The following is a 22,047-nucleotide window of genomic DNA, read 5'->3' on the forward strand; positions in this document are numbered from 1 at the left end:
CTAAGGTGCCACAAGTTCTGCACAAGCTGTGGGCGCAGACAATGAGAACCAGGCTGCTGCTTTGCACACAAGAAGGAGAAAAAAATCCGTGTCTCTCCAGCTCTGTATCCCCATATCCAGTCCTACGGCCCCCCATACACCCTGTATTTCCATCTACACACCCCGTCCATTCCTCACCTGCTCCTCTCTCTAGATACACACCCGTCTCTATCCCTTATAGCCACAACATCTGCCCCATATAACTCCGTATCTGCATTCCTCTAGAACTCTTTACATCTCCCCCAGAGCCCCCGTCTATACCTAGAGCCCCCTCAAGCCCCATCCGCCAGCCTCCCTCCATGCGGGCTTACGTAGCCACAAAGAACTACAATTCCCAGCATGCCCATCTCCCTAGCCACGCCTCCCCTCCTAAGCAATGCTATTGGCTAGCCCTGCTGCCTTCTCACCCAATGGAAAGCCACAAAGTGGGTCAGACTGGCCAATGGGAGAGGCGCTGGGAGGCGGGCTGTTTGAAAGGTTCCCTGGGGCAGGGAGGTGGCTTTTGTTTGTTGTTCGGACGGTGAGATCAGCTGGGCTGGGAGCTGGGTAGGTTACAGGGGGCTGGGGCTAGAGGGGGTTGGTTTGGGGGCTGGGGGTGGATATTTGAAAGGTGCTGGGTGTGGGGGGCTTGCTGGGTTTGGCTAATGGAGTGGACAGTTGGGGCTGGAGGTTGGGGATTTGGGGGGCTTGGGGCTTGGATTGTGGGGGACTGGGATGGAGGTGGGGGGTTGATGTCTGGATTGTGGGGGGCTGGGGTTGGGAAAATTGAGCTGGAGTAGGGGGGCTGGGATTGAGGGGGGTCTGGATTGTGGGGAGAAGGGATTGAGGGTGGTGAGGCTGGAGGTAGGAGCTGGGATTGTGGGGTCTGGAGTCTGAATGGTGGGGGGTGAGGAGAATTGGGCTGGAGGTGGGGGTTGGACATGCTGGTTTGGGGTCAGGATTATGGGGGGCTGGGATTGAGGGGTTGGGGGCTGGATGGTGGGGGGCTGGGGGGAATTGGGCTGGAGATGGGGGTTGGAGATGCTGGGTTGAGGTCTGGATTGTGGGGGGCTGCGTGCGCTGGCTGCGTTCAGTGGGGGCCAGCTCTCAGGTTGTACTGAGATGTCTGGCAGTAGGAGCCCCTGGGCTGTGAGCTCCTGGAGGGCCAGGAGCCCTGTGGGGGCATCACCAGTGGGTATGGAGGTCGAGGGGTGGGGGAGCCTGAGCCCACATTTTTCCTGCCAATCTGGGAAAATTTTTGAGCTTCTCCCCCTTTGCTCTCAGTTCCCATTTGTCTGCAGCGGGGAGCCCTGGAGAACTCAGGGTGCCCCTCGGTGCAGGAGGCAGAGCCATTGCCAGGTAACTGCCAGGGCCACGATCTGGCTTTGGGGCTAAGGACCCCGGGGGCCTTTTCTCACATTAAAGTGCTTTGAAGCCTCGTGGGCCCCTCCCCTCTGTGAAGCTGGTGAGTTGGTGTTGCCCCTTCTTTACTGGAAAGGGAAACTGAGGCACAAAGGGGGGGCAGGATGGGACCCAGGATCCAAGTTAGAGCGGGGAACAGAATTCCGGGGTCCTGACTCCCAAACCTGCTTCTCTAACCCTCTTCCCTTCCTCATTAGATCCTGAACCCCATCTCACCCCACGACAGGAATAGAACCCAGGAGTCCTGACCCACCTGTCCCTCTCCATCTAGACCCCACTCTCCTCCCAGAGCTGGGAATAGAACCCAGGAGTCCTGGCTTCCAGCCCCCCTGCTCTAACCACTGCACCTCACACCCTTGGGAACTCGGGCGTTCGGGCCAAACATCTTGGCAGATATAGGGTCAGGTGCCCGCAGGGATCTGGGTGGTTCCTGGCCCTGACTCAGAGCAGGGAGCAGTTAGATAGGTGCACCTGGTTCCATATCTGAGAGCCAAGCCCTGTGGGGCAGTGTGGTGCAGTGATTAGAGGAGGGACTTAGGAAGTGGGGTTCTTGGGTGGCTATCTCTGCTTGTCTAAACAGTGTGATCCAGTGCAGGGCTGGGAGCCAGGACTCCTGGGTTCTATTCCCAGCTCTGGGAGGGCTGAGGGGTGTAATGGTTAGAGTGGGGGCAGGGCTGGGAGCCAGGACTCCTGGGTTCTATTCCTAGCTATGTCCCTGACTGACTCTGACCTCTTGGGCTAGCTCCTTCATCCTGGTCTGCCCTGCTCATGCCCAGATTTCACTGTCTTTTTCCCCCACTGCAGAGACCAGCGGTGTAATGGCCAAGTATATCCCCGAGCCAGGCATCTCTTCACTGGTGGCGACCAGCCTGGCCGACCTCAATGACCCCCTGGAGCTGCTGGAGGGGGCCGGTGAGCTGAGCGGGGCCTTCTGCTGGAGCACCAACATTGATCACTGCATCTCGTACCTCAACGAGGCAGGTGGCGTCCCGGGTGCCAGGCAGGGAGGGGTTAATATGCCCAGGGCAACAGGCTGTTCCCCGCCCTGACTGTGGTGGGCCCCATTAACTCTCCTCGGTGGTTCCATGGAGGGATCCCACACTCATTGTGAATTTCCCGGGACAAAGAAAAGGCACCTCTCTAGCCCCGGGGGGTTTCCCCTTCCAACAGCCAGGCTGCAGCCGGCTTGGCTCTGAAATCCAACCCTTCTTTGCACAGATCTCTGGGGACCCGCAGCGTGGGGAGCTGGGTCAAGTCAAATTGGCTAGGAGGTGGGGGAGAAGGGTGCAGCTAATGGGGAGGAGCTACACTGGGCAGGCGGCGGGACTAATTGGGCAGGGGGCAGAGCAAACGGCGTGCAACTGGACAGGACTTGGGGTAATTGGGGAGGTAGTGCGGGCATGAAGGAGCTAATTGGGGACATGGAAGGGGATGGGGCTGAGTTGGAGTGGGTGGGGCTAATTGGGGAGGCAGGTCATGAGTGGGGAAAGGGCGGGGCTAATTGGGCTCCAAACCCTGCCCTGCCATGACCCCCAGCCCCCGGTCTGGCCCATCTGCCCCTGCAGGAGGTGAGGGTGCTGGGGCTGGCCCCACTCTATGCGGAGGGAGGCTTTGACCTCCGGGCCCTGGTGAACGGCACCTATGCCCTGCTGCGGCTCTACCGGGAGGCCTCAGCCAAGCTGGGCGCCATGGAGGCCGAGGAGTTGAGGCGAGCTGGTGAGCTGGGCTACCTGAGGGGCCGGCAGAACAAGCTCAAGGTGGGTGCTGGGGAGCCGGGGAGGGGCTGTGGTTTGCACCGGGTCGGAGAAAGGGCCCATTGGGCTCGGAGTCCCCCAGACAAAGGAGACAAGCCGAGCCTTGTGCCCTTTCTCCGGCAGCGGCAGACACCAGAGGGTTCAGCCGAGGGCACAAATCGCCCACCAACAGCCCGGTGCGGGTTTTTGGTGGCAGTGGGACCCCCCTGCAGTGGTCATCGCCGTGTGTCCTGAGCCTTGCAGTTGGGCTGCCCCTCTCTTAGCTTGCATCGCCGTGGGTCAGGATGCTACCCAGCCATGCTACTTTCCTGTAGCGGAGAGTTCCGCAGACTGACAGCCGGCAGGAGAGGTGTGTGTCGGAGTGGGGCAAAGACTTGGAGCTGAACAAAGGGGGAACTTGAGGTGGTGGGGGGGGGAGACGGTCCCAGCTGAGCTAAGGGATCGTTTCCCAAGGGAAGGGGAGGAGGCCTCGCCGTTAGAATCGGTTGTACTCTGAGCGCTGGGCCCAGATGGATCCTGTCCTGCAAGGCGAGCTAGATGCCTCCCCAGGGCGCTTACGGAGGTGGCTCCCCTGCCTCCCGCCCCTCTGGGGGATCGGACAGGGCCCCGGCGGGCTTGGTAACTTCTGACAGTCTCCTGGGAGTGGTGCCAGCAGGAGCTGCCAGCCCTGCGTCCACCGTCTCTTTTCCCACGCCAGGTGCGAGTGGAGGCCTGCGAGAGAGAGATCGCGGCTGTGCAGAGCAGGAACAAAGAGCTGCTGGCCTTGCTGAAAGGAGAGAAGGATGAGGTGAGCGGGCGCGGGGTGGGGGGATCTTCCCACCCGGCTGCCCCATCCCACAGTGACGTGCCAGAACCTGGTGGAAGGGGGGCATAGGAACTGCCACACTGGATCGGACCTGACTCCCATTTCTGACCGGGTCAGCCCCAAAGGCTGCGGGCGGGGTGGGTGGTGAGGGGTAGAAACATCACAGATGCAGTTAGGGATAATCTGCTCCCCGCATGGAGTCCCATCCTGACCCCTAATGGACACTGGCTCTGGGCATTAACTCTTACAACTCTTGCGGTTGGTATCCGTATCCCGCTTGAAATCTGGCTGAGTTCTCAGCCTCAATGGCTTCCTGTGGCAGGGAGTTCCACAGGCTAGTGATACACAACAAGCCATTGTGCTGCTGGAGGGTCCTGAAGGCACTTCAGTGACCCTGATTGGAGCCTGGATTCAAGTAGGGCAAAGCCATTGAGGACAAAGGGGCTGGTGCAGGTGCCAGGGCATCATCCCCCTTGCATGCCTTGGAGCGCTACCCCCTGCACTGGCTGCCCACCCAGCACCCCTGCCTACCCAGGGACACCCCCAACACCCACCCACCCGGGGGTATGGCTGAAGCACTGGCCAGCAGCCATTGGTGATCCAGAAGGAAGCCTGGTGCTCAGATCCCCGTTGTAGATGACTGAGATGGGGGCCCATCTATGGTTGAGCCAAGCCATGCATTGGGCTGGTTCTTGTGCCCCTCGGGGCAGAGGTTATAGTGACGGGAGGGGGCAGCCTTGGGGTGCCCAGCAGGTGGTGAAGCTCCTGGCCACCCTCGCCAGCCGTGGGGCGCAACACCGCCACGAGTTGAGGAGGAAGGAGCAGGAGCTGAGCCGGCTGAAGGAGAAGATGAGCCAGCAGCTGACGGACAAGAGGGACAGGCGCGCGGGTGAGTGGGGAGTGCCAGGGTGGGTGGGGGTGACCTCTGTGGATCTACCTTCTGCCTCCCTACATACCCGCTCCCTGCTGCAGTTCCCGTCAGATTCAGGCTTCTCCACTTGCTGCATTCTCTGCGGCGGTTACACAGCTGCCCTGCTCTGCCCCAGAGGCAGCTGCATTTCAATGGTGGGTGGTCCCCACAGAGGACTCTGGGTATCTTTTTGTGCTGAAATTTCTGCCTCTACCAGAGCTAAAGTTCAGGGGAGGTAGCGCTGTACAGTAGCTAGAGAAGGGGACTTTATAGGGCCAGGACTCCTGGGTTCTATCCCTAGCACTGTCGAATGAGTGGGGCCCAGTGGTTAGAGCAGGGGGCTGGGAGTCGGGACTCCTGGGTTATGTCCCTGGCTCAGGGAGGGGCCTTGTGGTTAGAGCGGGGTGGGGGTTAGCTCGTTCGGGGCTGTCATTCTGAGAGTCCTTGCTCCCCCCCCCAGCCATGGAGATTCTCAATAACCTGGGCCGGGCGGACGGCAGAAGGGCAACCTGGAAAACCGGGAAGTCACTCGGCAAGTAAGAGACGTGGCCTGTCTGCTGGGCACCTGGAGTTCTGGGCGCTGGGCTGGGCAGAGGAGTCCCCTGGCCATGGCAGAAAAGGGCAGCTGGCATGTGCCTGCGGGTGGGGTCGCATGGCTGGGTCTGAGCCCTGCGGTGGTGGGAGGCTGTGCGGGGGGAGGGGGAAGTTCCCCTCGGTGGTGGCTCAGGGAGGATAATGGGTGTGTAGGCGGTTGAGGGGGGGAGGTCTGACTGGATGATGGGACGTGGGAAGGTGGGGCCCTGGGGAGGGGGTCCTGTGTGGGCTCTGGCTGAGGGAGGCCAGTGGAGGGGAGAAGGGCCAGTGGGGGAGGATGGGAAGGTCTGGGTGAATGGGAGCAGTAGGGGTGTCTTGGTGGGCAGGTGCTGGGGTGGGGCTCTGGGAGTGGGGGGATTCTGGGGGGGCAGAGGTGGTGGGTGGGGGGATGCTGGGGGTCACTGGGAGCAGTTGGGGTGGGTGAATGCTGGGGAGGTGCTAGGGTGAGGTGCTGGGGGGGCGCTGAGGGTGGGTGCTTGGGGGGCATTGGGGTGTCTCGGTGGGTGAGTCACTGGGGAGGTGGGGGTGCTGGTGGGACCATAGGGGTGTCTTGGTGAGTGGGTCACTGGGGGGTGGGCGGGTGCTGGGGTGGGTGGACGCTGAGGGGCTCTGGGGGACACTGAGGATGGGCGGGTACTGGGGGATGTTGGGGTGGGCGAGTGCTGGGATGGGGCCCTCGGGGACACTGAGGGTGGGTGGGTGCTGGGCTGGGGGGCTTTGGGGGACGCTGGGGGGCTCAGTGGGTAGCTCCCCGCCCTGGCAGGAAGGAGGAGGAGATGTTCCGCTCCCTGCTGGCGGCCCAGGAGAAGCAGCTGCAGGAGCTGATGCTGGAGAACGCGGAGCTGAAGCAGCTGCTGGACCAGCTGCGCCAGGACACGGGGGGCCTGCTGGGTGCTGCCCAGGTGAGCGCTGCCCTCCGGGGGCTGCTAGCGGGGGTTGCTGCTTCCCTGGCTGCTCATCCCGCCCCACTCCCCCGCGCAGGGAGGCGAAGGGGAGCCAGCGCCAGAGGGGACCCGTTCATCCAACGCGATGCAGGAGCAGCTGACGCGTGGCATCCGGGACCAATGGTGCAGCTTCAAGAGCCATGTGGAAAGTCTGGGCAGTCAGGGTATGACCTTCCACGCCCCCCAGTTGTGATCGCATCTGGGGCACACACACTCCCCTCCCTGGGCGGTGATCTCACGAGGTGCCAGGCTGGGTGTCCGTTACCCCATGGCTCCATCTCCCCACGCCCATCCCTCTGCCATCCCCAAACGTGCCCCAGAGGAACCCCCCAATCCCTTTGGAGAGGGAGCCCAAACCGTTCATCCCCCACCGATTGCTGTCCCCAAATCCTGCCCTAGACCTTCACCCCTCCTCACATCCTCTCCTCTGTCCCTGCCCTAGAGAGACACCCAGTCCCTACGTCGAGGGGGATTCACTCCAGGGTGTGTCTACCAATGGTCCCCCCCAAACCCCACTCTCCCCCTCGCTGGGCCAAGAAGGGGAGCTTGCTTGCCTGTTCGATCAGCCCTAGTGTGGGAAGGGGGAAGAATCTCCCCACAAGCAGCCGTATCCTGGCTCCCCTCTGAGAGCGCAGAAACACCCTCCCACCCCCCAGTTCCACCTTCTGGAGCTCAGCTGCCCTTGCTCCATCCTTCCAGCAGTGGCCGCCGGCTCCCAGGGGTGCGAGGCCGAGGGCGGGGACCCTGTGATCAGTGTGACGGACCATGACAAGGAGATCATGAAGCTGAAGGCGGAGATTGAGGACAGCCAGCAACTGATTGCCTTGCAGCAGCAATGTTTCCAGGTGAGCAACCTTGCAGGGGAAACTCCCTGCCCTCCCCCGCCCACGTACCCCGCAGGTGGGACCCAGTTTCCTGAGTCACAATAAAGAGATGGGCACATCCCATGGCATTGGCTGAGCGGCCGAACCATCCGGCTCAACGCCCGTGGCCCTGGAGTTCATCCCACCTACCTGCTGCTGGGATCCTGGGTCCGGATCTGGTGCCCACCCTTCCAGAAGGATGGTGATAAACAGGAAAGGGGTCAGAGAAGAGCCATGAGAGGGATTAAGAAATTGGAAAACCTGCCTTACAGAGAGAGACTCTGAGTGCTTAACAAAGCGGGGTTGGGGGGTGGCTTGGTCACAGACTGGAAGTACTGACACGTGCTCGTCAGTCTACCAGGCAAAGGTCTAACGAGCCAAGGGCTAGAAGATGAAGCTAGATCAATTCAGACTAGAAATAAATTTTAACAATGAAGGGAATTTGTTGACCACTGGCACAACTTACCAAGGGCTGGGGGTGACTCTCCATCACTGGCAACGGGACATTTCGGTTCTAGTTCAAACGGGAACAAATTCAGGGAAGTCCCATGGCCTGTGTTAACACACCAGCCCAACGCCAGAGAGAGGACAAAACAGGCTGCTTCCTAAGACAGAGCTGTACAATTTACCCCACCTTACTCCGGGGTGGGGGTAAGGGGTCTGTCTGCTGACTGCGCTGATGGCAGGCGACGGCGTCCCTGCGGAGCCCCCGGCCTGCAGGCCGGAGCAAGAAAACCCAGATTTCAAATCCACCGCGGATTGGCAGCTGCTTCCCAGCTTGTCCGGGCTCTTTGTAGTTGTTGCTCCAACTCCGAGCTCACCTCCACCTGCCGCTCCGTCTCTGTCTCTCTCTGTTGGTTGGAGCAGGCACTACAGCAGAGGCTGGTGCTTTGTGACCTGAAGGTGGTGGGTTTGATTCCCCGCTAGCCACACCTGCCGGGGATTGCTGCCTCTCTCCCCATCCTCCTCCCAGGAGCAACTGATTGCAGCTGCCAACAGCGAGCTGCCGGCCAACCTGAGGGGCTCCTACTTCCTGGAGGAGCAGCAGCGGCTGCAGGAGGAGCAGCAGGCGTTCCGGCAGCAGAAGCGAGCCTTCGAGGAGGAGCGCAAGAACTTCACAGAAGCTGCCATCCGCCTGGGGCATGAGGTGGGAAGAGCCGGGGGGGGGGGGGGCGGCCTGCTACCTAGCCTCTGCTTCCTCTTCCATGCCAAGCCATGGGGGCTCACGTTTAACTCTTTAGGGACCACATCCTGTGCATCTATTGGGATGGCAAGCTAGGCCTTCCTCTGCCTTGCGTGGCCGGACCCCAGGGTCTCTTCCGGAGCAGCCGAAGGGTGGGGATTGCTCGCTGAACAGCATCCTCCTCCCTGAGTTGGCTCTGTGGGTCATTTTGTGGGTGGGCGGGGCCTGTATCTTTGGTTCTCAGTGGCATTCAGAAGGCCCCGCCCCTTTAGCCACTGGCGGGCCCAAGGGTCGCTGGTGCAGAGAGATGCCAGGGCAAGGGCCGGGTGGCAGGCATGCGGGAGCACCCAGGGAAGCCCATTGAAAAGTCGCTGGAGTCGGGAGTGTGATAAGTAGGGAAAGGGGGAGGGGATTGGAAGGAGCCGTCCATGGGGATCTTGCCATGGCCTCAAAAGAGGCCTTCCCTCACCCAGCATCCTGGCGCCTTATTTCTCCTCTTCCCCTCTCCTGCTAGAGGAAGCAGTTTGAGGAGGAACGAGCCCTGCTCCTGAAGCAGCATTTCCTGAGCACAATGGCGGAGCTGGGACCACTCGCCACCCAAGGTGAGTAGGGCCGGGCCAGTAACCAGGTTTCCCGTCGAGGTACGCGGATTCCCATCACTGCTGGGAAAGGCTCTGCAGGCTCCCAAGGCGACTCTGGGAGAAGCTCTATGGCCCTGTGGTGGGATCTCAGCACCGTTTACCAGCATCACCGCTCCCTTGCCATGGGCAGTCTGAGTCCTAGCCCCATGGCTGCCTCTAACCTCCCTTCCCCTTCCTCCTCAGCTGCAGAACAGGAGATTCTCCCCCAGTCAAAGAAATGGAACAAGCCCACCTATAACCCCTACCCGAAGGCCAACACCCCAGTGGTGCTGGTCAGAAGCCGGCACCTCGCCCCCAGTCCCGTCACCCCCAGCACGGCAGAGCTGCTCAGGGTGCTGAAGCTCATCCCAGATAACAGGTACGGGGTGGCATGGGAAGGCCGCGCTCTGTGAGGTGGACCAGGCATAACCTAGTAATTCCCAACTGCTACGGCCAGCTGCATCACTGCAGCCAGACTGAACTACCTCCCATACAACTGCAACTGATCTAACCATCGACAGAACATGGGCTGCTGCAACTATGGGGCTGGGGACTTAGAACAGCCCTGGAGGGTCACGAGCGGCACACAGGTTGGCTGGAAAGCAGGAAATGACGGCACCACAGGGACTCGTTGAGGAAGGGGAAGGACATGCACAAAAGGCTGGCTGCAAAATGCTAGAGTAACCAAGACTGGGACCTGTGCCAAGGATTGGGGAAGCAGCTGCTGAGGATTTTAGATGGGTGGTGGAGTGGGAATCCGGGAGAAGCTGGAGGTTGGGTGTGGGGGCGGGGGAGAGGGTAGAGAGGAGAGTTCTTTAGCAACTACACCCACCAGTAGGATTCAGGCGTTAAGAGCAGCTACTGTGTCTCTTGCACTGTGTCTGGGACCTTCTCGATGTCCCCATGTGTAAGGGAAAGAAAATGGAATCTGGGACCTAGTAGAACATGATTCTGAATCTCTCACCCTGCTCTCCCCACAGATCCCCACCTCCCGCGCAGCCCAGCCAGCAGAGTAATGACCAGAAGGAAAGCCACAAAGACACAGCCTGCCAGACAGAGATCGAGGACTTCTGGCCCATTAGCGGTGACCTTCTGGACCACTTCTTAGACAGCTCCTTCTAGCCCCTTGCTGCATTTACCTGGAAGAACCTGACCTCTGTGCTACTTGAGCTTAAAGGCACTCGCACTCACACCACTGTTTCCACCCAGTCCCTCCATTGCTGGAAGAACAGGGTCAGCTCCTCCCAGTGCTGCACAATCTTTGACCACCACTAGTAACATTTGTGTGTGTGTGTGTGGGGGGGGTGTTTCTCCCCTCTCTTTGGAAGATCTAATCCACCCTGATGAGTGCTAACTTCTTGCTCAGACCTCCATAGCTGCAGCCTGTGTGGATGGTGACTCAGTAGATGCCATCTCACTACTAGCTCATGAGTTGGGAATTCTCTTCGGAGAGGAATCCCTGCTCTTTGCTTGTAAGCTTTTTATCCTCACTGGAGGTCTGATATTTTTACTTTTTGATAGTTGTGGTTTTAAATATTGGGCTGTTCTATAAAAGCCAGTTAAACGCTGCTTGCTCGGTGCCTTTCTCCACTGAAACCCCGTCAAGATTGGGTGCTAGCAAACTCCCCCACCCGACCCGGGGATTGTGAACGTAAAAAAACTTGCCTTGAAGAATGGAGAAGGGCTTTCCCTTCTGCTGCTGCCTCATCCAAAATGTTATCCCCCTCCCCTGGGTGTTGCTATTCTGTGTCCTGGGGGGGGGGGGAGGAGGTTCTGAGCTACTTTTATATTTATTATAATAAAGAGACATTTAAATTGTTTTTGTCTTTTAAAATGGGGTGATAGTGAGGGGGCCTGTGGGCCAGATGGCTGAGTGGCTGTGGCATGGGTGAGGGCTAAAGCAAGCTCTAGCCTTGCCCGTCCAATGTGGGTAAATTTCTGGGGGGCCCGGCGGCCGAGGGAAGAAGCCGTCGTGTGTTTGGAGCTGCCCGAGGAGTTTCCATGGAGCAGGGAGGCTCTTACTTCTTGGCACTGAGCCAGGGATGGCCAAGGTCCTGCACCCCTGGACACAGGGCCTGGCCCCGTCTCTGCTTCCCATCATGCACTGGGGCAGCTGGCCACGTCTGTCCCTCAGTCCCAGAATGCACTGGGGCGGTGGTCAAGTCACTGAATCCTTCCCACAATGCACTGGGAGTTCAGGAACGCCCATGTCGCTCTTTCCCACAATGCACTGGGGGGGAGGGTCGGGGACGCCCATGTCGCAGCTTCCCACAATGCACTGGGGGGAGGGTCGGGGACGCCCATGTCGCAGCTTCCCACAATGCACTGGGGGGGAGGGTCGGGGATGTCGCAGCTTCCCACAATGCACTGGGGGGAGAGTCGGGGACGCCCATGTCGCAGCTTCCCACAATGCACTGGGGGGAGGGTCGGGGACGCCCATGTCGCAGCTTCCCACAATGCACTGGGGGGGAGGGTCGGGGATGTCGCAGCTTCCCACAATGCACTGGGGGGGAGAGTCGGGGACGCCCATGTCGCAGCTTCCCACAATGCACTGGGGGGAGGGTCGGGGACGCCCATGTCGCAGCTTCCCACAATGCACTGGGGGGGAGGGTCGGGGATGTCGCAGCTTCCCACAATGCACTGGGGGGGAGGGTCGGGGACGCCCATGTCGGTCGCTCTTTCCCACAATGCACTGGGGGGGCGGACAGCGAGGGCCAGGATCCTGCTTCCCACAATGCCCCGGGCGTCGCCCATTTTTCTTCCTTCCGCTAGGCCCCGCCCACAATGCACCGCGTCGCGGCCCGCCTGCCCCCGCCCGGGCCTGGCCCCCTGCGCTGCGCTGCGGCCGCCTGGCCCCGGCGGGCCCTGTGCGGGGAGGCCCCGGCGCTGGTGCGGGCCTCGGGCCTGGGCGTGGCGCGGCGGCTGCGGGGCCAGGCGGGGGTGCGGCCCGGCTTCCTCAGCGGCCCCGAGGAGGCGGCGCTGGGCCGCGAGCTGGAGCCGCAGCTGCGCCGCCGCCGCTACCAGTTCGACCATTGGGACGGGGTGAGCCGGAGCGCTTGGGGGCGGGGCCTGGCTGCGGGGGGGCGGGGCCGGGCGCCGCGGGAGGGGGCGGGGCCTGGCTGCGGGAGGGGGCGGGGCCTGGCTGCGGCGGGGCGGGGCCGGGCGCCGCGGGAGGGGGCGGGGCCTGGCTGCGGCGGGGCGGGGCCGGGCGCCGCGGGAGGGGCTCCCGGGGGTGGGGCGGGAGCTAGCAGGTGTAAGGTCTGAGTTAGGAGCCTTTGGGCGTTATTGGGGGGATGCTGGGCAAAGGGGATTTTTGGGGGGTTCCTCAGTTGTTCTAAGCTGGGTTCTGGATGCCTGAGCAGCGCTAACGTGCTCTGAACAGGGAACCTTGGGGGGCTGCAGTTAGGGTTAGGAGCTGACGGGGGGGCTGAGCTGCCCTTATGTGGGGGCTCAGCCTGGGTATCTGGGGGCTTCTCCTTGACTTCTGTGGTCTTAGCGGGTCTAAGTCGAGCATGTGCTTCTTGGGGGCAGGGGAGAGGAGGCTCCTGGTGGAAAAAGGGAAGCAAGCTAGTTATGGGGTGGGAATGGCTTCTTAGTGCCCTGGGCTCCTCTGGGGGGGAGGGTGTCTTGGGGGATGGGCGCAGGGGGTAGGCAGCTGGTGGGTCTTACAGGCGAGTGGCTGGCTAGCAGTTGTTGAGGGGTCCTGATGTGAGGAAGGGCTGGGCATGTGAAGGGTGGATGTTGGCTCGCTGGGCATAGGGGAAGTGGGGAACAGAGCAAATTCCCTACCATAGGGATGGGGGGTGCTGCAGGGAGGTCATGGGAGCCAATGCAGGAGTGGGCTGATATGGCTCAGATTGGCCCCAGGTGTGGCATGGGGTGTCTTGGATAAAGATGGTCACAGGGAATCATCGCCCAGAGGAGCATCCCTCTGTCGGTCAGGGGTTGGGCTTACCTGGGCACAGGACCAAGCTGAGATGCTCCAGTTCGTTACCATGGCGTTCTCTCATCCAGGCCATTCATGGTTTCCGGGAAACAGAGATAGCCCAGTGGAGCGAGGAGAACCGGGAAATCTTGCAGCGGGTCCGGGGCACGGCCTTCTCGCCAGGAATGTCTCAGTTCTCGCTAGTCCACGTCCTCGACCTGGATAAAAGCGGCTACATCAAACCTCACATAGACAGTGTTAAGGTGAAGCTGTAGGGCTCAAATGGGACCTGGTTGGAGGGAGCTGAGGCTGGAGGATCGAAGGGGCTGGGGTTAGAGAGAACAGAGACATTTGGTTTTATCCTTCAGCCAGCGCACCTTGGGCTTCATTGCTTATCCTAAACTGTGTACAGTCAAGTCAGCGCTGGGAAGCAAAACCTTTATTCTGTAGGAATTGGGGTGGGTGGCTCAGCGGGCTGGGGGGCAGACACTCTCTTCTCTGAGCTAGTACCCCAGCGTGGTGCCAGCATGATATCATGGGTGGCTCTTTTGAGTGAAGAATAAAAACAAAGGCAGAACTACTTTAGCAGTGATGATCCCAGGGTTTTTTTTTTTTTTTTTCAATGCGAGGGGGTATCCCCACATACTGGCCTAATTCCAATTTAGGTCAATAGTTGGCTCTTCCTAAATTTCCCTGCAGTTTCATTTTGGATATGTGATTCTTCATATCCCTGTCCTAACATTGTGATGTGTTGCTGTTCGCTGGTAAGCAGCTGCAGCGTGCCACCCCAGAGGTGGTCGCGATCGCTGGGTGGGAGACTTCTGTGCTGGGTTCCAAAGGGCTAGGATGAACAATGGGATAGAAATACCTGGCTGCATTACTGGCATTTATCGTTACTTTTCTTCCTCGCTTTAGTTTTGCGGCTGCACGATTGCGGGGCTGTCCTTGCTGTCCTCCAGTGTGATGCGGCTGGTCAGCGAACAGAACCCAGAGGACTGGATGGACCTGTTGCTGCCGCGCCGTTCGCTGTACATCCTCAGGTAACGTGGCCCATCAGGTGGGGGTGTGGCGAGCCCTAGACATGACGGCGCTTTGTCTCTGCTGTCAACTTTGTGAGAGGTGCCAGAGGAAGTGATTTCTGAGAGGAGTTAGTTTTGGGGGGGGGAGAGGAAATCTTAATAATCCCTAGGTCCTGAATAGCTCTTACCAGTAGCACATCTCAGAGGGCTTTATCAAGGAGGTCACTATAATTATCCCTGTTTTACAGATGGGGAAACTGAGGCACAGAGCAGAATAGTGACGTACCCAAGGTCACCCAGCAGGCCAGTGGCAGAGCCAGAAACAGAACCCACGTCTCCTGACTCCCAGTCTCTACCCACTAGGCCTCAATGCCTCCCTTAGTGGCAGCTGGGGCTGGAGACTGGGCATCCTGATTTCGGTCTCAGCGCAGAGGCCGAGGACTGAATGTGCCATGGATACTGGACTCCCCCTTAGAGGTTCTACCTAAGGCCCATTTTTGGCCCATCCCCATAGTATCTGAGGACTGTATTTATCCTCACAACTCCCTGTGGAGCAGAGCACGGATTTTATACCCACTGTACTGCTGTGGAAACTGAGGCACAAAGACTAAGTGACTTGCCTGTGATCTCACGGGGGTCTGTGGCAGTGCATGGAATTGAAGTTGGGTCTCCCATGTCATATGTTATAGAGGCCAGTGGCTCTTGGGCTGAGCCAGACTTCCTCTCTTCCCTCCTTTCACAGAGGCCCAGCTCGCTACGAGTTCACCCACGAGATCCTCAAAGACGAGGAGTCCTATTTTGATGGCCAGAAGATCCCGCGAGAGAGGAGGATTTCCATCATCTGCAGGAACCTGCCAGTGCCACCAGCCCCAAGCTAGAGCCACGAGTGGAGCTGTGGGATTGGAAACCAGCCTTCCTCCCCTCTCCGGGCTGAAGCAGAGCTGACTGTTTTCAGTTGATCTGGTGTACGCTTTCACTCCATGGAGGTTTGTAGCCAAGGCTAAGCCAGGGGACTTCTCCCCTCAACACACAGCCATGGAGGAGCCTGCGGATGTGTGTACCCTCGACAACCACCCAGGTACCTACTGTGTCATCAGCAGTGCCATTAACAATGATTTAATGCACCGTATTGACTACCCACGAGGCAAGGGAAGCTGGCTTGATTGCATAGGCCGTGTTAAACCCAACAAGTAAAATCTAAAATGGAAATATCTCCCTTGTGATCTTTGTTATGGGGCATTTGGTGACTTCAACAACAGCAGGTAAATAGAATTCAGACAGAAGTGTGCTGCTTTTGTTGGTTTTTAAAGAGAACCGCTGGCTCTGGTGAATTTTGGTGAATTTCCCTCATTAAAAATAATTTATTTTAACATATACCTTTTTTCAAAGTTGTTATTAATCATTTTTGTTCCAGTAGTTCCTAAAGGCCAGCTGCAAACAGGGCCCCAGCGTGGTCTGCCTAAGGGATGACCCTGGCCTAGCTCAAAGGAAGTAATCCTTTCCCATCTGTCCCACAAAATAGCAACACGTCTTTTGATCAGTTTCACGGCTTTTATTAGTTTGAAACCACTGTGTACATTTCAGCCGTTCCCAAGACATGCCTGAAAACGAGCAAACAAACACAATCCCCAACTCTCTACTAGCGGAAAGAAGCAAATAAATTAAAAAGGGACTCTAAGAAGCTCAGGTAGGAAGGCAGCAGGAATGAGATCCCTAGCCCGCCCTGCCCTTAGTGGAAGAAACCAAATAAATAAATAACTTAGGAATCCATAAATATCTCTTTTATCGTCCAGCTCTCCCCCTGCACCTGTGTGTAGATGAGCCATGCACACCTCCTCCAGGCAGAATCTCGGGCTCAGAGCCTCCAAGGTATTTAGGCTCCTAACTCCCATTGTTTTCAGTGGAAGTTAGGAGCCTAAATGCCTTTGAAGTTCCAGGCCTTAGCAAACAAGCTAGCATCTCAGTAATGCAAAGAAACAGGATGGGGTTGGCGGCTGATTGGAAGGAGGGGGTGGCCTGGTGGTGTGAAGTGAACGCCATTGTTGTTTTGATAGCAGTTCCCTTCTCCCACCCCTAGAGGGAGCCCTTCAAGGGGCAAAAGTCCCAGCCCCCATCCTGTGGGATCTGTGGCATGGATTTTGGTCTTCTCTCAGGCTACGGGTTCAAGGGTGTGGGAGGAAGAAACACTGACTGCTTTAACATCGGCGCTACGCCCACCCTGCTGACGCACCCTCCCGCCAGCGACATCAGCCCACGCAGGAGCAGGCAGAAGCAGAGAGCTTCTCCACCTCGTGCCACTGGTGGCTGTTGTCCAGGAAGGCCACATCCTCGTAGTGTGTTGGCCGGCAGCAGGGGTCGCCAACGATCTTCTCCTCGCCCAGGGCCGGGATCTCACTCTTCTGGAGCAGCACGGAGAGCGTCAGGTCATGGTTGGTGCGGGCCTTGGGGCAGCTTCCGCTGCAATACTTGAACAGGATGGTCTCCTCGGAGTCGTAGCCTAGGCCCAGATCCTTGACGCGCAGCAGCAGGCTCCGCAGCCGGCACTGCTCCTCTGGCTGCTCCCACAAGTGGCTGCCGGCCAGCAGCCTCCGTTTCTGACGGCGCTTGGCCGGCCTGGGGGAGGCGTAGGGCAGCAGGATTCTAGGGTTGTCCGGGACATGCAGGGAAGGTCCCTTTGGCATATGCGTCTCTGAAACAGAGAGAGACAGAGATCACACCAAACTGGGAAGGGGTGTTGAAGGCACAGCCGAGACCCGGAATCCCACCCATCACCTTCTTGAGCAGGGAAGGGGGAGCCCCTTTATGGCCCAGACTGCACCTGTTGTGATCCGCCACCACTGGGCAAAGGGGAGAATCCCGTCTGCCATTGTGCTTCCACCAGGGAGATGGAGACGCTTTGCAGGGAGCTCAGAGGAAAGCAGCAGCAATCCAGTGGCTGCAGGGCCTGAGAGGCGGAGGCTCCTGGGTGACAGGGCTTAGCCGAATAGCCACCGTGAAGGGACAAGGAGAGCCCGGAGTGCAGGAGCAAGGGTGACCTCGGATGGCTTTCGGGACGGCTGGCTGTGGGGCTAGAGAGGCTGGCGGAAGCCCCGTTGATGGGATTGTTTAAAAGTGAGTGCAAAAAGCTCAGCATCGCTTCTGTCAAGTTTTAAGTGACTCAAACCATTGGGGATCCCAGTGATTCTACAGGAGGGTACTCGGATCCTGCATGCAGCAATCCTGCAGTGTATGCAGCTGGAGAAGTCAGAGGTTTTGTATTGTTAGGAGGGGAAGACAGGATGTGTTGTGCCCATGCTACAGCACAGGGGGGATATTGAGCTAGTATCAGACCAAACTAGAGAGTCCCATACCCTCCCCTGTTGGGTCTGGTCTCATATTCCCCATCGTTTGTTCACACCAGTGGGTCCTATCGTCCTGTAGCCCTGCTGCATCCAATCTGGGCAATGGCCCATCCCGTTTCGCCTCTTGACTCCAGCCATGACCTGTGCTAGATGCTTCAGAGGAAGAGACTAAATCCACAATGGCTGGTCGTTTAATAATTGGACTGGGGGGGAGTAGTACCTTCCTGACCCCCTCAGTTGTTGCTCACCTCAAGCCCTGAAGCATGAGGATTGATGGACTTTGTACAGCTAATTGGGTGATGCCATTGACAGTGAACTGAGGGATGGGTTTAACCCCCGCACAGATCTACCCAGACATTTATTCCACGCTCATCCCTTGCAGTATCTGAGTGCCTAGAGCGTGCGGCCGCCTAGGGAGTGAGTGGATTTATAGCGGTAATTTCCCTCGTATCTACCAGCTGATACTGCACGCCTAGTGTGTGCAGGTCTTTCTGCTGCTCTGCTCTCGGTCTGCCAGTCCGATGGCTGTGGTTAGAGAGCAGAATCGCCCAGTCTAATCCAGTAATTTTATATACATATAACCTCCCCTGCCATGCCACTAGCTAACCTCTTAGCAAGGATTGAGTGGCCCCGAGGACTGAACTGAACTCTTTTCCCTGCCAGGTGGAAAATTCATCCCTCTGCTATCCACTCTACCATGTGAGAGTAGAGAGTGTACTCAGTAGTTAGGGCACTAGCTCTCTAAGACCCAGGTGCAATTCTTGACTCCACCACAGATTCCCTGTGTGACCTTAGCCTTCCCATGCCTCAGTTTCCTCATGTGTGCAATGGGGATCATAGCACTGCCCTGTCTCCCAGGCATTCATGAGGATAAAGCTTGAGGTCGGTTTCCCTTAACCCAGAAATCGCTGGGGTTGGGGAAATAACTGTACAAACGGGAACCCGCCCCTCTGCCCAGGCACTGCCCTGGCTGGGAATAGCACTGAAAGCGTCTCATACCTAGGAGTGCCCAGAGCAGGTCCGTGATGCTGGTACCTGGCTCTTGCTCTTCCATCAGCATGGGCCTCTTGTCTTCCAGTGGCTGGGAGACAGTGGGTCTGACCAGGAGGATGAACGAGATGCTGCAGAGGAGCTGGGATGAATCCATCCTTCCCCAATTAAGCCGGGTTGGCTTCTGAAAGGAAGGTGGCTCATCTCTAATTTATATCCTCCTTGGGATGGCCCGGGGGGTTGGCAGGGCAGGCGTTAACTCTTCGTAACCCATGAAACATTCCATGCTGGGCCAAATGCAGGGCGGGTTCAGGGGGGCAGGAAGGAGACTCCTTCCCAGTGGTGTCTCTGGCATTGGTGTCTTGACCCTGCGTTCAATCCAGGCTGTCTTTTGCAGTCGGGGTAGAGTCTTTGACTCTGGACGGTAGAAAGCCAGCTCGGCGGCGAGCAAGCCGCGAACTGCACTCCAAGGTGGTAGATTGTGCCCGCTCACATCACCCCGGCCCCAGGTTGTTTGACTGAAAGCAACGTTAGATCAGTGGGGTTTGGGGAGCTGGGATGGGGTTAAATCCTCGTCCTCCTCTCCCCGTCTGAAAGAGTTAACCGAAAATCTTGGGGAAAAAAAAAAAAAAAGCCCAGGATACTTGAATGGAAATTCCTGGACTTGATTACACCCAGATCTGCTGTGCAAATACCTTTGGGGGAGAGCGGGGGGAGATGGAAGGGGGATTGTACATAAATTATAGGGTCGCGGCAGGGGTGGGCTAGGGTAACATGTTGAGCCGGCTGGTAACAGACTTAGTAGAGCATGAGTGCGCCTGGCCGGACGGGCTGCCCAGGCCTGTGTCTGTCTGGCGAGACGGCCGGAAAGGGGGGACTCCTGGCCCTGGTGGATGGGATGGAACTGGGATTTACTGGGCTTGACTTGGTTCCACGCTGCAGGTCAGGCAGGTTTCCCTCTCCCAGCTCTGCGAGGCAGCAATGCTCAGCTGGCTCAAACTTCCCCCTTTCCCACAATGCAGCTCAGGGGGCAGTTGCCACGGACAACCCTCCAGTTGCGGGCCCAGAGGAGTCAGTGCAGGGCATCAGGTTCACTTCACCCTCCCCCCTGCCAGAATTCCTCCCATGAGCACTTTGCCTTCTCCCCTGTCTCTCCCTGATTCGGGGCAGACCCTGGAAGGCCTCTGCCCCACTCCCGTAGAAGTCACTGTGGTTCCCCCAGGAGCATGCTGCCAGGATCAGGCCCTCAGCTCCCTGGGCTAGATAAAGAGGAGAGGAAGAGATGGGCAGCAGCCCCTGCTATGCACCCAAACCCCTAGGAGGTAGGGGCACCCGATTTAGCTCTCGGCAGCCCATGGGGCGTTGGGTAACCGGTAGCCAGAGCTCGGAAGGGGCCTATTTTTCAGGACAGGCCACTATGTGGCCTCTGATCCAAGCTAGAAGAAGGCTGCCCTGAGCGGCTTGGGGCCAGATAGCTCAAGGCTGGAGCCTGCCTGGCACTAGTGCCAGCTGCTCCCCGGAACCAACGGCTCGCTGCGTGTGGCAGACTCGGCCCCTGCTGGACCAGGTGGAAGGCAGGTCACCTCCCCAGAGCTGTGCACTTTGGGAGGAGCCCGTGCCCTGTTCTACTTGGATGCTTCTTCCATAAACTCGGGAGCCAGCCCAGCCTTGGGGAGCAGGGCTAGAGGGCTTTCCTATCTGCATTATCCATGCTTCTGTCTCCCCAGCTTCCCGCCTCCCTCCAGCACAGCCTGGGGATGAACCAGAGAGAAAATCCCCCTTATGTCACCTGCCCCATCCCCACTGCCTACGCTGCGGCCTGCATGGGGCTCAGCAAGTGGGCTCCCCGACGCCACAGCCTCTAACCCTTCCTGCCTCAGCCCCTGATTTCCTTTGCCATCCTCTGCCCCAGGGTTGGCCCTTGCACCCCATTACCCCTTGTCCTGCTTGGGGTTCCCACAGCCATTAGACAGCAGCTTGGACACCTACTCTGGAGCTAAAGTTCCTGCTCCTATCAAGGGAGATTTCAGCTATTCGGGAAACCTTTCTAACGCTCAGCGAAGCTCCGGAGGCTGCAGGATCCCCGGCATTGGAGGATTTCAAGAACAGGTTGGACAGACACCTGTCAGGGATGGTCTAGGTTTACACGGTCCTGCCTCAGTGCTGGGGGCTGGACTTCTCAAAGTCCCGTCCAGCTCCTTGTTTCTAGGATTCTTGTTTGACCCAAGTAGTCAAACAAGGGAGGTGTCATTAAACCCAAAGGTCTGTCTGGCTCACTCGCCCAGCTCTGGGATGGAGCGACGCTGCAGGGCAGCGGGCAACTGCAGAAGGCGATTGTGGGGCTTGTAGTGGAATGAGGAGCTAGGATTTTGGCCAGATACCAACTGTGCAGGAAGGTTCTGGAGCCTTTAATGAGCACATGTGCTCAGCAGGTCTCTGCTTCCCCACACCCCTGGGCTGTGGGCTGGGCCCTAGGTAAATCCTAGAGGTTTCTACCACAAGTCTCCCCTTAACTAGCAGCCACAGGCCTCTGTCATCTCCTTGGGTGGCAGCTTGATGGTCTCCCCTCCAGGTACGGCTCTGGCTGGATGCTGCTTAGCGTGAGATCTGCCACAGAGCCCAGTGTGAGCTGGTGGCTCAGGGGTAGGTCGGTGCCATGGGGAATCTCCCATCATGCCACTGCTGTGGGGCAGGTAGGACCCCGCGGGGATGGCGCTCAGCTGCTTCCACTTGTGCTGGCGTTCCGGGAATGCCGAGGGAAAGGTCAGCAAAGGAGGAAGAAGAATTTGGGGGCGGAGGGGAAGAGCAGCCGTCTGGTTCCCGGCTTAGTCCTGCCGTGTATGGAACGTCTCCCTGCGCCAGGCCGAGGCAGGGGCATTGCACGCAACGTCACAGGCCCCGGGGATAAATCAGGGCCGGCGCTGACAGGAGAGGGCTCGGCGCCGTCTGGGACTGGGGCCGGGCGAGCGCATTCCTTCCACTCCTTCCTCCGCCGGCCGTGCCAGTGGCAAGCGGGGCGGTGAAGCCAGGCCGGAGGGGAGATGGCAGGAGTGGAAACACCCCAGAGGGAAGGGAATGGGCTAGACGTCCAAGAGGGTGGTCCAGACACCTGGGTTCTCTTCCTCAGTCTAGGAGGGAGCGAGGGCTAATTGGAGGAGTGGGAGTCAGGATGCCAGGGTTCTCTTCCCAGCACCAAAGGGAAGTGGGGTCTAGTGTTCCCTAGTCCGGGACTTCCCTTCTCCTCAATCTTTCGCAGGGCTCTGGTTTTCAGAGCCCAGCCTTCCCCCCACTGCGTAGGGAAAGGTGGCCCATGCTTGCCCCTCTGTCAAATGGTGATGCTGTCACCCACCAGCGTCTAGGGATGCCATTAACAATAAAGGTTTCAGAGTAGCAGCCGGCTTAGTCTGTATTCGCAAAAAGAAAAGGAGGACTTGTGGCACCTTAGAGACTAACAAATTTATTAGAGCATAAGCTTTCGTGAGCTACAGCTCACTTCATCAGATGCATTTGGTGGAAAATACAGTGGGGAGATTTATATACACACAGAGAGGACATGAAACAATGGGTTTATCATACACACTGTAAGGAGAGTGATCACTTAAGATGAGCCATCACCAGCAGGAAGGAAGCATTTTGAATCCCTGAAAAACTAAACACAG

At 58.5% G+C, this 22,047-nt stretch overlaps 3 protein-coding genes across 6 annotated transcripts; 2 read left to right on the forward strand and 1 right to left on the reverse strand.

Annotated features, from left to right (window-relative positions):
* The first annotated feature begins 487 nt into the window (after nucleotides 1-487).
* LOC119845914 (afadin- and alpha-actinin-binding protein-like) lies at nucleotides 488-10,656 on the forward strand. Of its 3 annotated transcripts, XM_043506331.1 has the most exons (14): nucleotides 680-708; nucleotides 1,303-1,377; nucleotides 2,245-2,417; nucleotides 3,006-3,197; nucleotides 3,892-3,981; nucleotides 4,753-4,888; nucleotides 5,370-5,445; nucleotides 6,267-6,405; nucleotides 6,485-6,611; nucleotides 7,147-7,292; nucleotides 8,284-8,457; nucleotides 9,008-9,095; nucleotides 9,318-9,492; nucleotides 10,094-10,656. In XM_043506331.1, the coding sequence occupies exons 1-14, from the start codon at nucleotides 684-686 to the stop codon at nucleotides 10,233-10,235; spliced, it is 1,758 nt and encodes a 585-aa protein (XP_043362266.1). In that variant the 5' UTR covers nucleotides 680-683; the 3' UTR covers nucleotides 10,236-10,656. The 3 variants fall into 3 exon arrangements, with proteins under 3 accessions (XP_038234804.1, XP_043362266.1, XP_038234809.1); XM_038378876.2 differs by lacking the exons at nucleotides 680-708; nucleotides 1,303-1,377 and adding an exon at nucleotides 488-585 and having other exon boundaries at nucleotides 4,735-4,888; XM_038378881.2 differs by lacking the exons at nucleotides 680-708; nucleotides 1,303-1,377 and adding an exon at nucleotides 1,385-1,483 and having other exon boundaries at nucleotides 4,735-4,888.
* A 1,226-nt stretch (nucleotides 10,657-11,882) lies between these two features.
* On the forward strand, nucleotides 11,883-15,423 carry ALKBH7 (alkB homolog 7). Of its 2 annotated transcripts, XR_006278308.1 has the most exons (5): nucleotides 11,883-12,155; nucleotides 13,128-13,301; nucleotides 13,954-14,078; nucleotides 14,306-14,534; nucleotides 14,800-14,931. XR_006278308.1 is itself a non-coding variant. In XM_038378164.2 (4 exons), the coding sequence occupies exons 1-4, from the start codon at nucleotides 11,898-11,900 to the stop codon at nucleotides 14,933-14,935; spliced, it is 693 nt and encodes a 230-aa protein (XP_038234092.1). In that variant the 5' UTR covers nucleotides 11,883-11,897; the 3' UTR covers nucleotides 14,936-15,423. The 2 variants fall into 2 exon arrangements, 1 of the variants encoding a protein (XP_038234092.1); XM_038378164.2 differs by lacking the exon at nucleotides 14,306-14,534 and having other exon boundaries at nucleotides 14,800-15,423.
* A 142-nt stretch (nucleotides 15,424-15,565) lies between these two features.
* On the reverse strand, nucleotides 15,566-21,837 carry PSPN (persephin). Its single transcript, XM_038378166.2, has 2 exons — nucleotides 18,398-21,837; nucleotides 15,566-16,746 (listed from the first exon to the last, which is right to left on the reverse strand). Exons 1-2 carry the CDS (start codon nucleotides 18,543-18,545, stop codon nucleotides 16,304-16,306), a joined length of 591 nt encoding a protein of 196 aa, XP_038234094.1. The 5' UTR covers nucleotides 18,546-21,837; the 3' UTR covers nucleotides 15,566-16,303.
* Between the last annotated feature and the right edge of the window lie 210 nt (nucleotides 21,838-22,047).

Source organism: Dermochelys coriacea, chromosome 20 (genome assembly GCF_009764565.3).
Source record: "Dermochelys coriacea isolate rDerCor1 chromosome 20, rDerCor1.pri.v4, whole genome shotgun sequence".
Classification (NCBI taxonomy): Eukaryota; Metazoa; Chordata; order Testudines; family Dermochelyidae; genus Dermochelys; species Dermochelys coriacea.

Coding starts and splice junctions, on each gene's coding strand:
- LOC119845914 (XM_043506331.1), top strand. CDS start 684: ATGGAGTGGACAGTTGGGGCTGGAG. Junction 1,378..2,244: donor GGAGGCAGAGCCATTGCCAG/GTAACTGCCAGG, acceptor CCCCCACTGCAG/AGACCAGCGGTGTAATGGCC. Junction 6,406..6,484: donor GCCTGCTGGGTGCTGCCCAG/GTGAGCGCTGCC, acceptor TCCCCCGCGCAG/GGAGGCGAAGGGGAGCCAGC.
- ALKBH7 (XM_038378164.2), top strand. CDS start 11,898: ATGCACCGCGTCGCGGCCCGCCTGCCCCCGCCCGGGCCTGGCCCCCTG. Junction 13,302..13,953: donor CTCACATAGACAGTGTTAAG/GTGAAGCTGTAG, acceptor TCCTCGCTTTAG/TTTTGCGGCTGCACGATTGC. Junction 14,079..14,799: donor CGTTCGCTGTACATCCTCAG/GTAACGTGGCCC, acceptor CTCCTTTCACAG/AGGCCCAGCTCGCTACGAGT.
- PSPN (XM_038378166.2), bottom strand. CDS start 18,545: ATGGATTCATCCCAGCTCCTCTGCAGCATCTCGTTCATCCTCCTGGTC. Junction 16,747..18,397: donor CCTGCTCTGGGCACTCCTAG/GTATGAGACGCT, acceptor TCTCTGTTTCAG/AGACGCATATGCCAAAGGGA.